The sequence below is a fragment of the Lipophrys pholis genome (genome assembly GCF_963383615.2).
Source record: "Lipophrys pholis genome assembly, chromosome: 14".
Classification (NCBI taxonomy): Eukaryota; Metazoa; Chordata; class Actinopteri; order Blenniiformes; family Blenniidae; genus Lipophrys; species Lipophrys pholis.
The window spans coordinates 1,448,647-1,466,222 of NC_137633.1; the positions used below are offsets into that span (position 1 = coordinate 1,448,647).

A 17,576-nucleotide genomic window follows, 5' to 3' on the forward strand; every position below is an offset into this window, starting at 1 on the left:
CAACCATAAGAGCAGTGGGAGGGGAAGTCAGGGAAGACGAGAGCCTGTGTGTGTGTGTGTGTGTGTGTGTGTGTGTGTGTGTGTGTGTGTGTGTGTGTGTGTGTGTGTGTGTGTGTGTGTGTGTGTGTGTGTGTGTGTGTGTGTGTGTGTGTGTGTGTGTGTGTGTGTGTGTGTGTGAGCATGCTGTGAACCACATCCAGCATCAATTATTCAGCTTTCTGTTGCTTTGTACAAACAAGATCTCTGGCGGAGAGGACGACACACACCGAGCGAGCGAGCGAGGGGCGAGCGAGGGGCGAGCGAGGGGCGAGCGAGGAGCTCAGAAAGCAGACAGAGAGGGATTAGCGGAGCGAGCCTGCCCGTCTGCTACACACACTCCGACTCCAGCCAAATATTCGACGCGCTGGAATATTAAGCTTCACTTGGTCAATATGTGGATGGAATCTGGGCTAATTAGTTCAATACGTACATTTTAAAAACTATATTGAAGACGTTAAACTGTAGAACCAAAGGATATAGAACGGGAGGATTTATCTTATTTTTCTTCTCAGGTTGAAACGTTGAAGTGTTGTGACACGGTTAGTAACTGATTACTTTGTTGAAAGTAGTAACTAATCGACTGAAGCTTCTGTCAATCACTTTCCCTCCGTCACACTCATCCATCCAGCTGTTAGCATTAGCATGACCCAAAGCTGTTGTCTTCAGCCTGAATCATTCTGATTGGTCTGCTCTGATTGGTCTGCTCTGATTGGTCTGCTCTGATTGGTCCGCTCTGATTGGTTGGCTCTGATTGGTCCGCTCTGATTGGTCCGCTCTGATTGGTCCTCTCCACTACGCCATGGCTCATGTGAAGACACTCTGCGAATTATCCAGGTGATGGTAAATGTGTACTTTGTTGGAAATGAATTAGACAGTGACCAGCGCACACCGTCCAGGGGCAGAACACTCTGGTTTTTGTTTCCGTCCACAACGTGAAGCACGCGTCCGACAATATGGCCGACAACGCGCAGGAAGCTAGCTTGTAGCTCGCCGCTACACTCTGCAGACTTAAACCCGAAGCTAAACTTCATAGCGTCACTGCCGATTGTATACAACCGAAAAATAAACTCTACCAAGGAGTTTCATGCGATCCTTCTACGCCCCCTAGTGTTATGGAGGTGAAGTACTTCGCGGGATTTACGACCTCGAAGCAGAACTTCCACGGTGAAGGGACGTAATGCCTTTTTCATGATGTAGACGCAGTAGTGTGCAAATACCAACCTTTAACAGTTACGATTTCCCTCTACCCCTGTTTACAGAAGCAGAATCAATCCAGACCTAACAGAGCATTAGCATTAGCATGTATCCACTGGATCTGTCATTAGCATTAGTAGACTGAAATAACTGTCGGCGTGAAATTTGTCAAACATGAGACAGAAAATTAGCATTAGCATTAGCCAGAGACGACATCAACTAATGCTAAAGTTACAGTAAAGGATGGAGTGGTAACTTAGCACCTGTCTCGCTCTGTCTCTGTCCATGTTAGCTTTAGCATTACCCCAAAGCAGTATTAACAATGAAGAGCAGCTCTGTTGCTGTATCACTAAACTCCTGTTTACCTTAGGGGCCTCATTAATCCTGAAATGATAAAGAAAAGCACAGCCACAGGACCTGTCTTTAGCATTAGCATGAGCAAGCTCAGCGTGATCATTGCCACTAATAAAAACTGGAAGCGACTCGTTTCGTTTTACTTCATTATTAAATACGGTGCAGTACTGTGGAGGTTAGCATTTAGCATTTAGCATCCCTGATCCACGTGTTGACTCTCCCATTAACTTCCTGAAGTGAATTTGAAGCAGATCTTGTGACGTCAGTGTGGTGATGAGCTGTTGTCTCCTCAGACGTCTTCACAGTGTCTCTGGGTAAACGATGTCACATTAGTAAGACTAACTAGCACTGCTAGCAGTAACGCAGGAAGGTTTTGCTCTACTGGACCGATTCTATCACAGTTTCTCTGCTGCCTCATTTTCTACATCAAAACACTCGCAAATTGCACTGGTTTTAAACTGCAGTGTACTCGAGTACCACTGCAGGGAGGATTACTGCGGTCTGACAGCTCTGGAGCGCCCACTAGTGGTGGGGGGGGGCTGTATTACAGTTAAGAAGTTATTGGTTACTCATTCTTCTGCACATGCTCAGTAGAGCCAATCAGAACAGAGTTTCATCCGTGGTGTCACGACTCCCAGTCCATATTTTCCTCGACTTGGTACTTTTATTTTGACAGTCACTGTAATAACGATCTAACTTGGTGGTTTTATTTTGACAGTCACTGTAATAACAATCTAACTTGGTGGTTTTATTTTGACAGTCACTGTAATAACGATCTAACTTGGTGGTTTTATTTTGACAGTCACTGTAATAACGATCTAACTTGGTGGTTTTATTTTGACAGTCACTGTAATAACGATCTAACTTGGTGGTTTTATTTTGACAGTCACTGTAATAACGATCTAACTTGGTCCGTCCACTAGAACCTTCGGGTTCTTTCAGTACTAAATTAAGAGATTTTGAGGATTAATAAGATAAATGTGTGTGTCGCATCTCTGCTGTATATAAATCTTCATCCTCACTGATGAGCTGCTGTGTGAGGCTTCAGAGGTGTGTGTGTGTGTGTGTGTGTGTGTGTGTGTGTGTGTGTGTGTGTGTGTGTGTGTGTGTGTGTGTGTGTGTGTGTGTGTGTGTGTGTGTGTGTGTGTGTGTGTGTGTGTGTGTGTGTGTGTGTGTGTGAGGGACATATTCTGCCAAAACACCTCATTGCTTCTCACTCACAACCACCTCAAGTACATAAGCACCTCAAGAGCACACACACACACACACACACAGACTTCCCTCTGTCAGGTCCCGACTCGGACTCAGCCTGTGATCTTGTTATCTAGTCTATACTGCTGTGTGTGTGTGTGTGTGTGTGTGTGTGTGTGTGTGTGTGTGTGTGTGTGTGTGTGTGTGTGTGTGTGTGTGTGTGTGTGTGTGTGTGTGTGTGTGTGTGTGTGTGTGTGTGTGTGTGTGTGATGATTCATCACGGTCTTCTCAGCACTGTGTGTCAGACTCTTCAGTGTTTTTCCAAAAATTCAAAAAGTCTCTTGAAACGTTAAGACGGATCTTTTTGTTCACATTCTCGTCGTTCCTCTGACCTTCTGGACTCCTGCAGTCCGGCCGTCCAATCACAGAGCAGAGTCCAGCATCACATCAGCAACCAGAACTTCTCAGAACAAAAACTCACGGATATTTCAAATGGAATTGTTTTTGGGAAAATGAGCAGAAACGTATGAATTCTTTCAGCCAGTAGTAAAAGGATTGATTCACAGTTTAATACTTTTAATTAAAAATATAGATCTGCATCCTTTTTCCGTGACTTATTTTCAGACATTATTAATAATCTTATTTAATGTAATGAATAAATCAAAGCACTTAGAAACAACTGTCTTGTATTTGGTGTTGTATAAATAAAGTTGAATTGAATTGAAAAGCTTCAATCATCTAAACGCCGGTGAAAAGACAGAAGTGACAGGAAATACAAACTAATAGAAACTAAAAGAACAATTATAACGACACTTCTTATCAAGAACATTAAGAAAGTTAAACTAAATAAATGATTCATTTAAAGGTAAAAGGTCAATTAATTTTAAACGTTGAAAAACCTTAAATATAACTAAAGAATACAAAGTTGTTTGTTTTGATTTGACATGTAGAAACCAAAGAGAACGACATGTATTGGCCTGTTTTAAAATCAAGATCGAAGTTATTATTTTTTTAATTCAAGATTTTATAAAAAAAAATTAAGGAAATTATTTTAAAATCTGTCATGAATTTAATCTGAATTTAATCTGACTGCTGCAGATTAGAAAGGGTCCAAAAAACCTTTTATACATGAAGCATCTGTCAAATCAAATATTGAGATTAGACTTTGTGTAGATTAGATTAGATTAGATTAGATTAGATTAGATTCGTGTTTGTGAGTGAGGTTAAATTATCTGATGCTAACTGCTAACTGCTAACAGGAAATGTAAAGAACAAAGATTCAAAGTTTAAAAGGAGAGAGAGAGAGAGAGAGAGAGAGAGAGAGAGAGAGAGAGAGAGAGAGAGAGAGAGAGCAAAAAAGAAGTGAGAAATGAAAAAGGACAAGAAAAAGGTGGAAAGAATGAAAGGATAGAAAAAGAGCCAAGAAAGAGGGATGAGAGAAAAATAGAGAAAGTGGGGAAAAAGAAAGGGAGAGAGAGAGAGAGAGGAATAGAGTGAAAGAGAAAATTGTAAAATGAAAAGAAATAAAATGAAGAACTGATAGAGACACGGAGGAACGAAAGACTCGAGTAATTCTGTGTCTCTGGTGAGACGGCAGCAGCTTTTACACCATTAACTGTGTGTGTGTGTGTGTGTGTGTGTGTGTGTGTGTGTGTGTGTGTGTGTGTGTGTGTGTGTGTGTGTGTGTGTGTGTGGGTGTGTGAGTGTGTGTGTGAGAGTGTGTGTGTGTGTGTGTGAGTGTGTGTGTGTGTGTGTGTGTCCTGCCAACTCTTTAACGAGGGACTGCTGCTAATTTCAGAGCTAATACTGAACTGTTCCACACCGCTGAACCGGGGGAGGGGGGGGGTGTGGGGGGGGGGGGGGGGGGGGGGGGGAGGGAGGTGGAGTGGGATGGAGGGAGGGAGGGAGGACATCTTCAACATCTGAAGGAGGAGTAAGGATGGAGAGAGGAGGAAGAAGGTGTCTGCTGAAGGAGGATGAGGAGTTGAAAAAAGACAAAAGAGGGAGAAAGGAGAAGAGGTCAGAGGAGGTGAAGGTGGTTCCACCTCCCAGTGCAACTGCCACCTCTTCCTCCTCTTCCTCCTCCTCCTCCTTGCATCTCTCTTTCATCATCCCCCTCTCCTGCCCTTCAGCATCTGTGGCATGCCTCTCTCCATCCATCACTCTGCCTCCTCCCACTTTGTTTATCTTCCTCTTCGTTTCCTTCAGCAGACGTGAAAACTGCATGTTCTCTCTGGCTTTAGAACCGTGGACAGAAGTAATCTGATTACAACCTTGTCACGTGATCACTTCCACCTGATCAATCTGATGAGCGATGGGAGGAGGAGGTTGACACTCTGGAACTTCTGGAACTCTGACCTGATTTGGAACTCTGTTATATTCTAAACCTCAAGTCTGCCATGTTCTAGAGCTCACTCGTTCACTCACTCATTCTAGAGCTCACTCGTTCACTCACCCATTCTAGAACTCGCCCGTTCTAGAGCTCACTCGTTATAGAACTCACACATTCTAGAACTCGCCCGTTCTCGAGTTCACTCATTCTAGAACTCACTTGTTCACTCACCCGTTCTAGAGCTCACTCAGTCTAGAACTCACTCGTTCACCCACCCGTTCTAGAACTAGCCCATTCCAGAACTAACCCATTCTAGAACTCGACCGTTCTAGAGTTCACTCATTCTAGAACTCACTCGTTCACTCACCCGTTTTAGAGCTCACTCATTCTAGAACTCACTCGTTCACCCACCCGTTCTAGAACTCGCCCGTTCTAGAGCTCACTCGTTATAGAGCTCACTCGAAATAGAACTCACTCACTCTAGAGCTCATTCGTTATAGAACTCACTCGTTCACATACTCGTTCTGGAACTCACTCATTCTAGAACTCACTCGTCCGCTCACCCGTTCTAGAACCCACTCGTTCTAGAACTCACTCGTTCTAGAACTCACCCGTTCGCTCACACGTTCTAGAGCTCACTCGTTCTAGAGCTCACTCGTTCTAAAACTCATTTGTCAAAGAGCTCACTTGTTCTACAGCTGAATTGTTCTAGAGCTCACCCATTCTAGAACGGACTCGTTCTACAGCTCACTCATTCTAGATAACTATCACATTCCAGATCTAAGACACACTCTACATCTCTTACACGTTCTAGATTTCTGACATTTTTCGCCCTTGAAACATTATAGAACTCAGATATTCCAGAAGTCTAACTCATTCTCAAAGTCTGATGCTTTCTAGATCTTTTGAAATGTTCTAGATTCCAGAAGCGTCTAGTTCTCCGACATGTTCTCTGTTGTGATGTTTATAACAACGCTCACGAGACGATAACAGTCCAGAGGGAACCGATCTTCCATAACGACACTTAACCCACTCTGACGTTTTCTGGATTCAATTTCAGGGAAATTTGTCTGACGCTTTTATTTTGGCGACTCCCACTGTGGGCGTGTCCTCTGGTGTTTGTCTTCACTGTGATGCAGAGGATTGATCCAGAACTTCCCGCTCAACAATCCGTGGGGCTTCTGGAGAAGCGAAGGTCGTCAGTAACTTCCCATAAATGGCCTCGGTGATTTGTGTGTTTCGTTGCAGCTGGAGGATTAAAGTGAACTTTCCTCTCGGAGCAGCGCGATTGATTTCCCCGCGTGAATTATGGAGGCTGCCTCCGTTAATGTGTTCACTTCCTGCCTGTTTGTTGTGTTTTTATTGATGGTCGACGCTGAAGACGTCTGTTCCCGTCGCCACGCTCGCCGGCAATTTGCTTCCAGCGCGTTTTGTTTCTGACGGACTTTCCTCGTTAATTCATGTTACCATTCATCTTTAGTAATTAATACTCTCAACTCATATCCATAAAAATCACATTATTACCCCATAATGTTCATTATCATATTAGTCATATGAGCTTTGCTTAATTGTGCTGCCTTGTGCATTAATGAACGCGCGTGTGAAAGTTTCCCTCTGAAGGAAATAACTGCTGTGGTGAGATTAAATGACGAAACGTCTCGGTGCTAAAAAGGACATAAATATTCAGCGAGTGAACGGTTTCCCCGTTTCAACTAACGGGGAATATTAGACGTATGTGTGCGACTTAACAGGATATTTACAGTTTTACTTTAATTTATTGACTGTATAGTCGCGATGTTGTCATCGATTATAGGGAGAAAAAAAAAAACCATGAATATATTAAAGATGATGCAGATACACGTCCTGTAATACCACTGTGCACCCGAAGGTGGTACAGTGAGTCACTCTATTGTTCTTCATGTTTTCTACAGAAAAAGGAGCAGATTTTGAGTCGGACCCAGAAAAAAGGAGCAAAAACTGGATTTATGCAGCTTTAAGGAATTAAAGAAATAGTTTGGTAGAATTTAAATAAAAACAGGTTCTATTTGTTCTACTGTCTAACAACTCGCTGCTTTTTTATTCAGTAACTTTTCTCCTCAAAGTGTAAACATGGGTTATTGTATTTAAAATATTGTACAATATTACACCATTAAATGATTGCAGAGATTAAAGCAAAATAAAACTTTGGCGCTCTCTTGTGGTCGGACGTTAAAGCTCATATTTTCTTCATAATTCTAATAAAAAAGCGACGTCGTAAAATGTTTTCCGCTTCAAATAGAAAATAGTTTCTTGATAAGAACAGATTTTTTTCTACATCAAGAACTTTTCCTGCGTTAGTTGGTGTTTGTGTAAAGAATTGATTTTAACCATTTAAATAGGAGAAGAAATGTAAAAGTAACCAAGCAGCATTATATTATAGAAGTTGCACCTAAAGCGATGAAGATCTTCCCCTCGTGCCGGTGAAGAAGATGAAATCTCAGTTTTCCACTGAACAATGAAAATATGGAGCCGATCAAATGACGTCAATGTGCTTCGGTGGAAATCAGATTGAATAGTTTAGAAAAAAGAGAAAGTTTGGTGAAGTGTTTTTTTAATTAACTTTAGAGTTTTGCCTGTTTTGTTATTGTTGTTGTTGTTGTTGTTGTTGTTGTTGTTATAAGTTTCACACACAACAGGATTTAATCCTGTAATTTGTTGACTCATTTCATCCCTTTATGATCGATACCAGAGCTGATAAGTCTCTCTCTCTCTCTCTCTCTCTCTCTCTCTCTCTCTCTCTCTCTCTCTCTCTCTCGCTCTCTCGCTCTCTCGCTCTCTCTCTCTCTGTCTGTCTGTCTGTCTATTTCTCTCACTCGCTCGACCTCTTTCTTCTGTCCTCTTGTTATTTCTTTCTCTCCTTCTCAGTCTTTGTACTCTTTTCTCTCCTTTTTCTTGTTTCATTCATTACTCGCTCACTTTTATCCTCCTTTTACAGCTCTATCTCCCATCCAGCCTCTCTCTCTCTCTCTCTCTCTCTCTCTCTCTCTCTCTCTCTCTCTCTCTCTCACACACAGTAGGTAGATTGGTTTTGGCACTCAGTCCCTTGATCAGTGATCTCTCACACACACACACACACACACACACACACACACACACACACACACACACACACACACACACACACACACACACACACACGGTGTCATGGCCGTGGCCGTGTCAGCAGGCGGGGCTTAATCCAAAGTGACACTTGTTCTCTGCCTCCCTTTCCCACCGCCATGGAAGCAATTACCCTCCTCCTGAAGGGCCTTTTGTGTGTGTGTGTGTGTGTGTGTGTGTGTGTGTGTGTGTGTGTGTGTGTGTGTGTGTGTGTGTGTGTGTGTGTGTGTGTTCGCTCGTCCTCGTAGGAGTTGACGGGGCGGAACCTCGGCTGCAGGTCACCTGATTGGCTGAATTAAAAGACGAATGGGAGGAAAAAGAGAGAGGAGGAGGAGGAGGAGGAGGAGGAGGAGGAGGAGGAGGAGGAGCAGCACTCTCTTCTTCTCTCCTCCTTTTGAAGAATTTGAACTTGAACTTCTCGTTCTCCCGCCGCGCTGAGGGAGGAAGCAGCAGGAAGAACATGCAAACTCCGACCTGGAATCAAACCCGGACTCTCTCACCGGGTTGAGAGTGCAAACCGCTGCATCAACAGTGTGCATTAACAGTGTGCATTAACAGTGTGCATTAACAGTGTGCATTAACAGATCACACAGTCAGGACCGGATTCCTTTAGTTTACAATTTCTACCAAAAACGTGTCTTCAGACAAAGAAACGACCATAAATGGACAAAAAAGAAAAGAAAAACGGAGAAAAAGAAACAATATCTGATTTAAAATGGCTAAAAAAGAACTAATGAGAGTGATCGACATAAAATAAGTGAAAAAAACACAAGATAAGTCAAATTATACAAACAAAAAGATCAAATAAAGACGAAAATCATTTTTAAACTTTTTAACGCTTTTTTGTCTCATTTTTATCTGATTTTAGCCATTTTATGTTTCTGTCCCTATAACGTCTCAACTGAGTCATTTTATGTTACTTAAATTAATTAATTAAACAAAATCGGGAACAAAAATCAAACTAAACAAAAAATGTGTAAAAGAGTCACCGGGTCAATAAAGCAGCCAGGAGAGGACGAGAAAGAGACACAACGACTGCCATCATATATAAAGAGACATAAAGTTATATCAATCAAACAAACATAAAAAACATAAAAACTCACAAACTAATTGAAAAAATGTGGAAGATGAAAAAAACACACAAAAAAACTGGAGACACTTTGACATAAAACTAGTGAGAGAATCAAATGGATGAAAAAGACACACAACATGACTAAAGTATCTAAAAAGAGAAACGAGCTGAACTAAGATAAAACAAACAAAAAGTAAAAAGTAAAAACAAACAGTGGAAATAAATCCAAAATAACAAACAAAAGACTTGAACAGAAAATAGAAATAGAAGAACTAAAAACAAGCAAAGTCATTTGGAAGGAGGTGACAAGTTGATAGAAAAATACAAATTTACTAAAAAGACGCAGGAGGAAGTGGAAATAAGAGAAAAGAGCAATAAAGTGTGAAAAACTACATTTTTGAAATTTGCAGAAACTAAACAAAATGAGACAAAGAAATGCAAACGTGTGTGTGTGTGTGTGTGTGTGTGTGTGTGTGTGTGTGTGTGTGTGTGTGTGTGTGTGTGTGTGTGTGTGTTCAGGTCAGATCTCTCTTCATATTGCGCCGGTTGTTTCTCTCTTTATCTGATGGGAGACGCTCCTGCATGGATTTTCCTTCCTCTTTCCTCCACCATTCCTCCGCCGTTCCTCCACCATTCCTCCGCCGTTCCTCCCTCTTTCCTCCACCGTTCCTCCGCCTTTCCTCCACCGTTCCTCCGCCTTTCCTCCGCCATTCCTCCCTCTTTCCTCCACCGTTCCTCCACCGTTCCTCCGCCTTTCCTCCGCCATTCCTCCCTCTTTCCTCCACCGTTACTCCACCGTTCCTCTGCCGTTCCTCCGCCATTCCTCCGTCTTTCCTCCACCGTTCCTCCGTCTTTCCTCCACCTTTCCTCCACCGTTCCTCCGTCTTTCCTCCACCGTTCCTCCACTGTTCCTCCGCCGTTCCTCTGCCCGATGGTGTAAACAGATAATCGCACATCTGCCAGACAACAAAAGAAATTAAACCCAGACTTTATTCTCAGAAGTGGAACAAAACTAGATTCTACGTCATGTAAATGTGGGGAATGAACACACACACACACACACACACACACACACACACACACTGAAGTTTTAGTCCAAAAACTGTTTTCTAAATTCTAAAAATGACTAATAGAGCGCACAAATCACTTTAAAAAACAAGAAACAAGCCAAGTATTTTATCTGCCGAAACAAAAAGTTTCTTCTGGGTGAAAACTCACCTGCTCACTAATGTGCCCGTCTGCATGACTGATGGCCCGCCCAACCTCCACTTGACCTGCCGGTTAAACCCCGCCCCCTTCCATGACCTTCCCAGCATGCACTCTGCCCGCACACGCTTCAGACAGTCGCACACGCAGAAACACACATATCTCTTCCTGTGGGCTGACAAGCTCTTTAAAAAGCCATCGACCCACCTCGCTGAACTTTACGACGTGACACACACACACACACACACACACACACACACACACACACACACACACACACACACACACACACACACACACACACACACACGCACACACACACACACGCACACACACACACACACGCACACACACACACACACACACACCTCGCCCGCCGTGACAAGCTCTTTAAAACACCATCAAGTCACCCGGCTGAACTTTACGACACGGTTTCATTTCATGTTTATAAGACACACACACACACACACACACACACACACACACACACACACACACACACACACACACACACACACACACACACACACACACACAGATCACAACAAGTGTTGCATTTACCTACTCAGCCGGTACATGATAAATATGTCTGTTTGAGTCAAGGTCAAACACACCTCCTTGTCCACTGACACACACATACTCACATACCCATAGCAGTCACACACACACACACACACACACACACACACACACACACACACACACACACACGGATATGCACGCAGCACCAGACAGACATGAAGACATATTTGTCGTCCGTCAACATATTGCTTTCCAAGTTTGCAGAACAAATAAATTCCCTCTGCACGGCTGCTCTCCCAGCAGACATTACAGGTGTGTGTGTGTGTGTGTGTGTGTGTGTGTGTGTGTGTGTGTGTGTGTGTGTGTGTGTGTGTGTGTGTGTGTGTGTGTGTGTGTGTTCTTCTTCTTAGTATTTTCTTATCCAGCTATTAACAGCAGCTCAGTGTAAATCGGTTTCTTCTTTAATCAGACCTCTGATTTTGCTCATTTTCCAGTCGCTCACATTAATCTGACATCTAACAGCTTTATCAGACTATATTTTAAAAACGGCGTGACGGAAAATGGACATGAAAATGGCAACAATCTCTGCCTCCTAACGAGATAAGAAATGCATGTTGAGCCGCGGCGGCGGAAGTAAACACGACAGTAATCGCCATGGCCACCAGAGGTTTTGGGTAATCTTCCGACTGATTTACAATTGATGTGAGAATTATTTTGACTTTCAGGTTTGATGGGTGGAACTAAAGGTTCACTTTATCACAAAATACCACAAAACAGTCCCTGAATATAAAAAAAAACACTTCTTCTGACAGTTATTGAAGACTCTTGTGTCATCGGCATAGAGTGAAACTTAACCATGGCTTTACTACTACTAGTACCACAATAAAATGAAATATATTGAATTAGGGGTGAAAATAATTAACTCATTAAAGGTAGATCTGCATATTGTGAAACTCATCCAGAAATCCCTGGATGTACACGAGCAGTGGACCTGGTGTGGAACAGTGAGGAACACCACATAGGAATAAATCAGAAAATTAAGAAATGAACTTTTTGTAGTTTTTACTTAAATGGAGCTGTAGCAGTTGCAGTCAGCTGATCTCCTTCGAGTCGTGGCAGTTTGGCTGAATCAACCAAACACTTTAATACTACTCACTCTAAAACTCCTGGGTTCCTTTAAACATTGCTGGACAAATTCCCACAATGGAAAACGCTAAGGCTTAATATAGATTCATGTGTCATCCACATATTGTAATACTTAAGTGGATTCTTAAATGGAAGTAACTTAAAATCTTGCAATTTGGTGATAACTTAAGGGTTTGTGCGAAATAATGCAACATGAATAATCTGTGGAACCTTGAGGAACACCACACGTACAAAATAGTGAGGTACTGTTCTATGACCATGAGCCGTTGGTGTATTTTCTTTATCTCGTAGTATTAAAACACACATGTGGAGGCCGTGGATCAGCTCCTCCAGTTGCTGTAAAACATTCTTTTACACTGAAAATTTACTCCTGAAGTAGCTTCTAAACCCGTTTGAGTCCGAAAGCTGCAGAACGCAGGAAAGTTCCGTGAATTCCAGCAGTTTAGCTTCACAAAGGCTCAGAACGAAGCCCGGGGAGTGGAAGTGATTGCATAATTTGAGAAAGTGACACACGTCTCCCCTCTCCTCTCTCCATTTACTCCTTCATATAAATAAATGACAAACAGTATGAAAATGATATTCTTCGCCAGATGACAGCCATTTTTCATTCCTCGCCCCCAAACAACTCCTCCGCTAAAGTGTTTGTCCGCTATCGTTCCATCTCATCCCTCTTTTCACCCCCCTCTTTCACTTTACCCCCCCCCCCCCCCCCTTTTTTTTTTTTTTTGCTCGGGCAAAAATTAATCACCTGTCGTCCTGTGTGTGTGTGTGTGTGTGTGTGTGTGTGTGTGTGTGTGTGTGTGTGTGTGTGTGTGTGGCCAGCAGGAAGCCCACAGAGGTTTTTAAGCGGCTGATTTATTGCCGACTTAATTCATAACGGCGTCCGATGATGATGAGAGGCCGCGGGAAAGTATGGTCGTCACCGTTGTTGTTGAAGGGTGCAGGAGAGAGAGAATAAACAGAGCGGCTCTTTGATATAAAGTAATAGAGTGGAAAGTGATGGAGAGGATGCAGGAGAAGTAATGAAAAGAAAGGAGCGGAACAAAGGGACGGAGAGACGGAGCGTACGGCGCTCTGTCTGCTGGCTTTAATGTGAATGAATACAGTAAAGGGGGGGGGGGGGGGGGGGCAGCAGCTACAGACTGGAGAAGTCACAGGAAGTCGTCAGGTGATGAAGATTGAAGAAGAAGAAGAAGAAGAAATGACCTTGAGCAGAAAACACGTTGACTTTCTGGGGTTTTTCGATTGCTGCTGCAGACAGACGATAAAATGATCTCGATGACGTTCAGGTGGAGAGTTTGGCTCCACCTGAGCCTCTTTACGGGTCACCGCTAGGACACGCCCACTTCCTGCTGTCAGCACGCCGACGATATTTTATCAACATCATTAATATTGTTTAAAAAAAACAAGTCATTCAACATCCTTATGATGTGTTCAGCAGAGGACACTGAAACAATGTTATTACAGTTGTACTCTACAGTATAAATATTTGATTTACGTGTCCCGGTCAGTAGAGGGATCGTTTCCCAATTGGATGGTTGTAGGTTTGATTCCCATCACCACCTGTCCACATGTCGAAGTGTCCGTGAGCGAGACGGTACACCGCGAAATGTTGACATTGGATCAACTCGGCGCCTTGCATTAGTGTGTGAATGTGTGAATGTGTGTGAATGTGTGTGAATGTGATGAACAATGAAAAGCGCTTTATATGTGAAATCCATTCACCATATTTTATTAATATTTTCCATCGACTCTCCTTTACGTCTGTGTGCTGAGCAACACTGTAAAGAACTCTATTCTATTCATAAACTACCAGCGTGCATAGAAAGAGGAGCTAGCCACTATTTAAGCATGCTAATGCTAATCAAAGTGTCTTTGGAAACACGCTGATGATTTTAAAAGGGTTATTCCTAATGCTGGTTATCGTCACTACATTTGGATTCGTTATTGAATTAAACACTTTTTACTTTTTGCTAAGTGCTATGTGAACATGCTAATGCTACTGACGGTGGGTCATTGCTCATGTTGCTGTGCGGAGAACTGAGTTAGTTCAGGGAGAGAAGCGATGTTGATTTAAACGTTTGTTGACGTTTGTTCCTTCACGTTCTTTATGTCTGGAAGTGACATTGTAATGAAACCCTTTGATTCCTCCGTGACGCTAGCATTAGCCGCAGCGCACTTCCTGTCGTCCGACGTCTCACGTTCTTGTCGTTTGTCCCATCTCTCCGTTCAGGCTGCAGGCGCTGAGGAAGGAGAAGTCGCGGGACGCGGCGAGGTCGCGGCGGGGAAAAGAGAACTTTGAGTTCTACGAGCTGGCCAAGATGCTGCCGCTGCCGGGCGCCATCACCAGCCAGCTGGACAAGGCGTCCATCATCCGCCTCACCATCAGCTACCTGAAGATGAGGGACTTCGCCAACCAGGGAGACCCGCCTTGGAACCTGCGCATGGAGGGACCCCCGCCCAACACCTCCGTCAAAGGTAGGGCGCCAGCGAGGGCGGCGGGAGGGGGCGGGGCTTGTCACCCTGAATGTCTACTGCAGAGGACCTTTGGCGTTTTGGAGCTTGAAGGGAACTTTCAGTGTCGCTGCGACTTCGTAACTTTGTTCCGTTGTTGGTAGAAGGAGTTTGGAGGTCTGCCGCCTCTGTCTGTTAGCTTTAGCATTAGCATTCTCTAAAGCTGTAGTCTTGAGAAAAGCAGCTTTGTTATGGTTTCACTAAACTCCGGTTCACAGCCGGAGCGTCTCATTAATCCTCAACTAACTCCTGAAACAGTAGCATTAGCATTAGCAGCTATCGGTGATTAGCGTTAGCCGTCTTCAAACAATGAACCCGCCTGTTTTCCTCCTGACACTCGGCGGCAGTGTGACAGTTTCTGAAGCAGCGTGTTTCTCTGACATCGCAAACGTTGTCGAGTCCAGAACTGATTCTATGTGTTTTATTTCTTCTTCTCGGGCAAGTTGGTTTTTACGACATTCCTTTGACGTGTTTCGAAGAAGTTCTTCCATTTTCATCGGAAACGTCTCGACGACTTGTCTGGAAAGAAGTAAAGCAAAATACCAACAAACTGATTACGTCATCGGAATTAGTTACTGAGCTACTGACGTTTTAGCTAGCTCGTCGTTTCAGACTTCTGTTCTGTTGTGGGGGAAAAGTAGTGACAATACTCCTGAGTAGTCCCGTCCTGCTAAGCTTACTGTTAGCATTAGCATTTTCCAACCTTTGTTGAAGCTGCGTCCTGTTACTATTTCACTAAACTCCTGTTTGCCAAAGGAGGGAGCTCATGTCTTTCTCCCAATGCTACCGTCTCAGCTAATGCTAATGCTACAATAACAAAGTTGTGTCATTATTAACACAGGAACTGTACCAGGCAACTAGTTACTGTTTAGTAACTCAACTGCAGAAATAGTATCTTATAACTTTTGTTAATCTTTTGTGTTTCTGCTGTCAAATGGAGAATTTACATTTTAACTTTCCGTCTTTCTGCTTAAATTAAATAAAAATGTATTGCAATGTTCATGATATAAACAAATCACTAAAAACTGACCAAATAAGTAAGAAACCATTTGTTCTAAAAGTTTCCATTATTGAATTTTTCAATTTTTTTTAAATCGCTCATTAAAAGATTTAAATGGATTCACAATAACAGTTTAGAACGTGTAAAAATACATTAACGTCATCTGTATAAGTGTTTTTATCACAAAATCATATAGTTAGATATGACAGCCTATTAACAGCCTCCATTTGTTTCTGTTTTAACATCGTTTAAGTGGTCAGTGTTTCACTCTACCGGCGTTAGCTTCTCACTTAGCTGCCATGCTAACTGCGTCGGTCGCCTTCCTTCTAATGAAGCTCTACGTTAAAAAAAACAAAACAGAGTCACATCAGGCCGACGGCGAGCAGCCACACTCTGTCCCTTTAAACCGCCATCAAACAACACACACACACACACACACACACACACACACACACACACACACACACACACACACACACACACACACACACACACACACACACACACACACCACACACACAGAGACGCAGGCGGCTAGCTTGTGCGCTAAGTGATTTTGTGTGAAGGGAACATTAAGCTTTGATGAATTTCTGCCTGGAGTAGCAGAGTACACACAGCACTTGTGAATCTAAGTGGAATTTGCCTTTGAAATGGGCCCTTTGTGCGACGCACTTAGAGGAGAAGAGGAGCGTTTGCTTTTAAAAGGAACGTTTGGGCTTGTAGGAATGACCCAAAGATGAAAGCAAATTGCCTCAAATTTTCTGGTGGAGTGTGTGTGTGTGTGTATACGTGTGTGTGCATGTGTGTGTGTGTCTGTGTGTGTGTGTGTGTGTGTGTGTGTGTGTGTGTGTGTGTGTGTGTGTGTGTGTGTGTGTGTGTGTGTGTGTGTGTGGGCGTGTGTGTGTGTAAGAAAGCTATGACCTGCGTGCAGGAACAAGATTGTAGTGCAGTGTGTGTGTGGATGAAAGTTAAGTTCTCGTGTTTGTAGAGGTGTGAATGCGAGTTTGTGTGTGTGTGTTTCTGTGTGTGTGTGTGTGTGTGTGTGTGTGAGTGTGTGCGTGTGTGTGTGTGCATCTGTGTATCTGTGTGTGTGTGTGTGTGTGTCCACACAACAGCAGATGGCATCATTGTCGTCGGCGCTTTGAAGAGCCACATGCATTTTAATGAACAGTACAGAAACGTATACACCAAATTGGTGTGTGTGTGTGTGTGTGTGTGTGTGTGTGTGTGTGTGTGTGTGTGTGTGTGTGTGTGTGTGTGTGTGTGTGTGTGTGTGTGTTGCATTGTCTGACAGTGTCTGTATTTCCTGGATCAGAGCCATACACTCCGTCTGAGATAATAACGCAGAGTCACATTAAACATCCAAACACTCCTGCAGAACATCAGGTCTTCACTCTCAGGACAGATCGGAGGCAAGGTGTCACACACCCGACCCTCGGCCCTCTACAGGTCCGGCCCTCTACAGGTCGCACCCTCGGCCCTCTACAGGTCCGGCCCTCTACAGGTCCGGCCCTCGGCCCTCTACAGGTCCGATCCACCAGGTGACCTCTGAGGAGTGTAGAAGTGACACTCGTCTTGAGATGAATATTCAGCTGCCATTTGAGAGACGATGCGTCAAAAGGCAAATCTGTAGAGACACAAGAGGAACATAGAAGACATCGTCTGAAGTCCCCAGCAGCTGGTTGAACATCTGGGAGACATGATATTTCTGATCCATGAATGGAAATGTGGTAAATGTGTTTAACACCAGGCCCTCCGGCGGCTCCGGTCCGGCCAAACCAGCCAGCAAATGGTTCAAACTTCACAGAAAATAAGAGTTGAGACAGAAGACGGAGACCCGAGCTGAGATAAGGGTGATGCCGCCGTGA

At 43.5% G+C, this 17,576-nt stretch overlaps 1 protein-coding gene across 1 annotated transcript in view; it reads left to right on the plus strand.

Moving 5' to 3' along the window:
• Window positions 1-17,576, plus strand: part of npas3 (neuronal PAS domain protein 3) — a gene marked incomplete at both ends in the record, with an annotated part of 245,348 nt that overhangs the window by 83,727 nt on the left and 144,045 nt on the right. Inside the window, one exon of the mRNA XM_080479489.1 lies at window positions 14,428-14,672. Within this exon, the coding sequence (XP_080335615.1) occupies window positions 14,428-14,672 (245 nt within the window). The remainder of the gene's footprint in view (window positions 1-14,427; window positions 14,673-17,576) is intronic.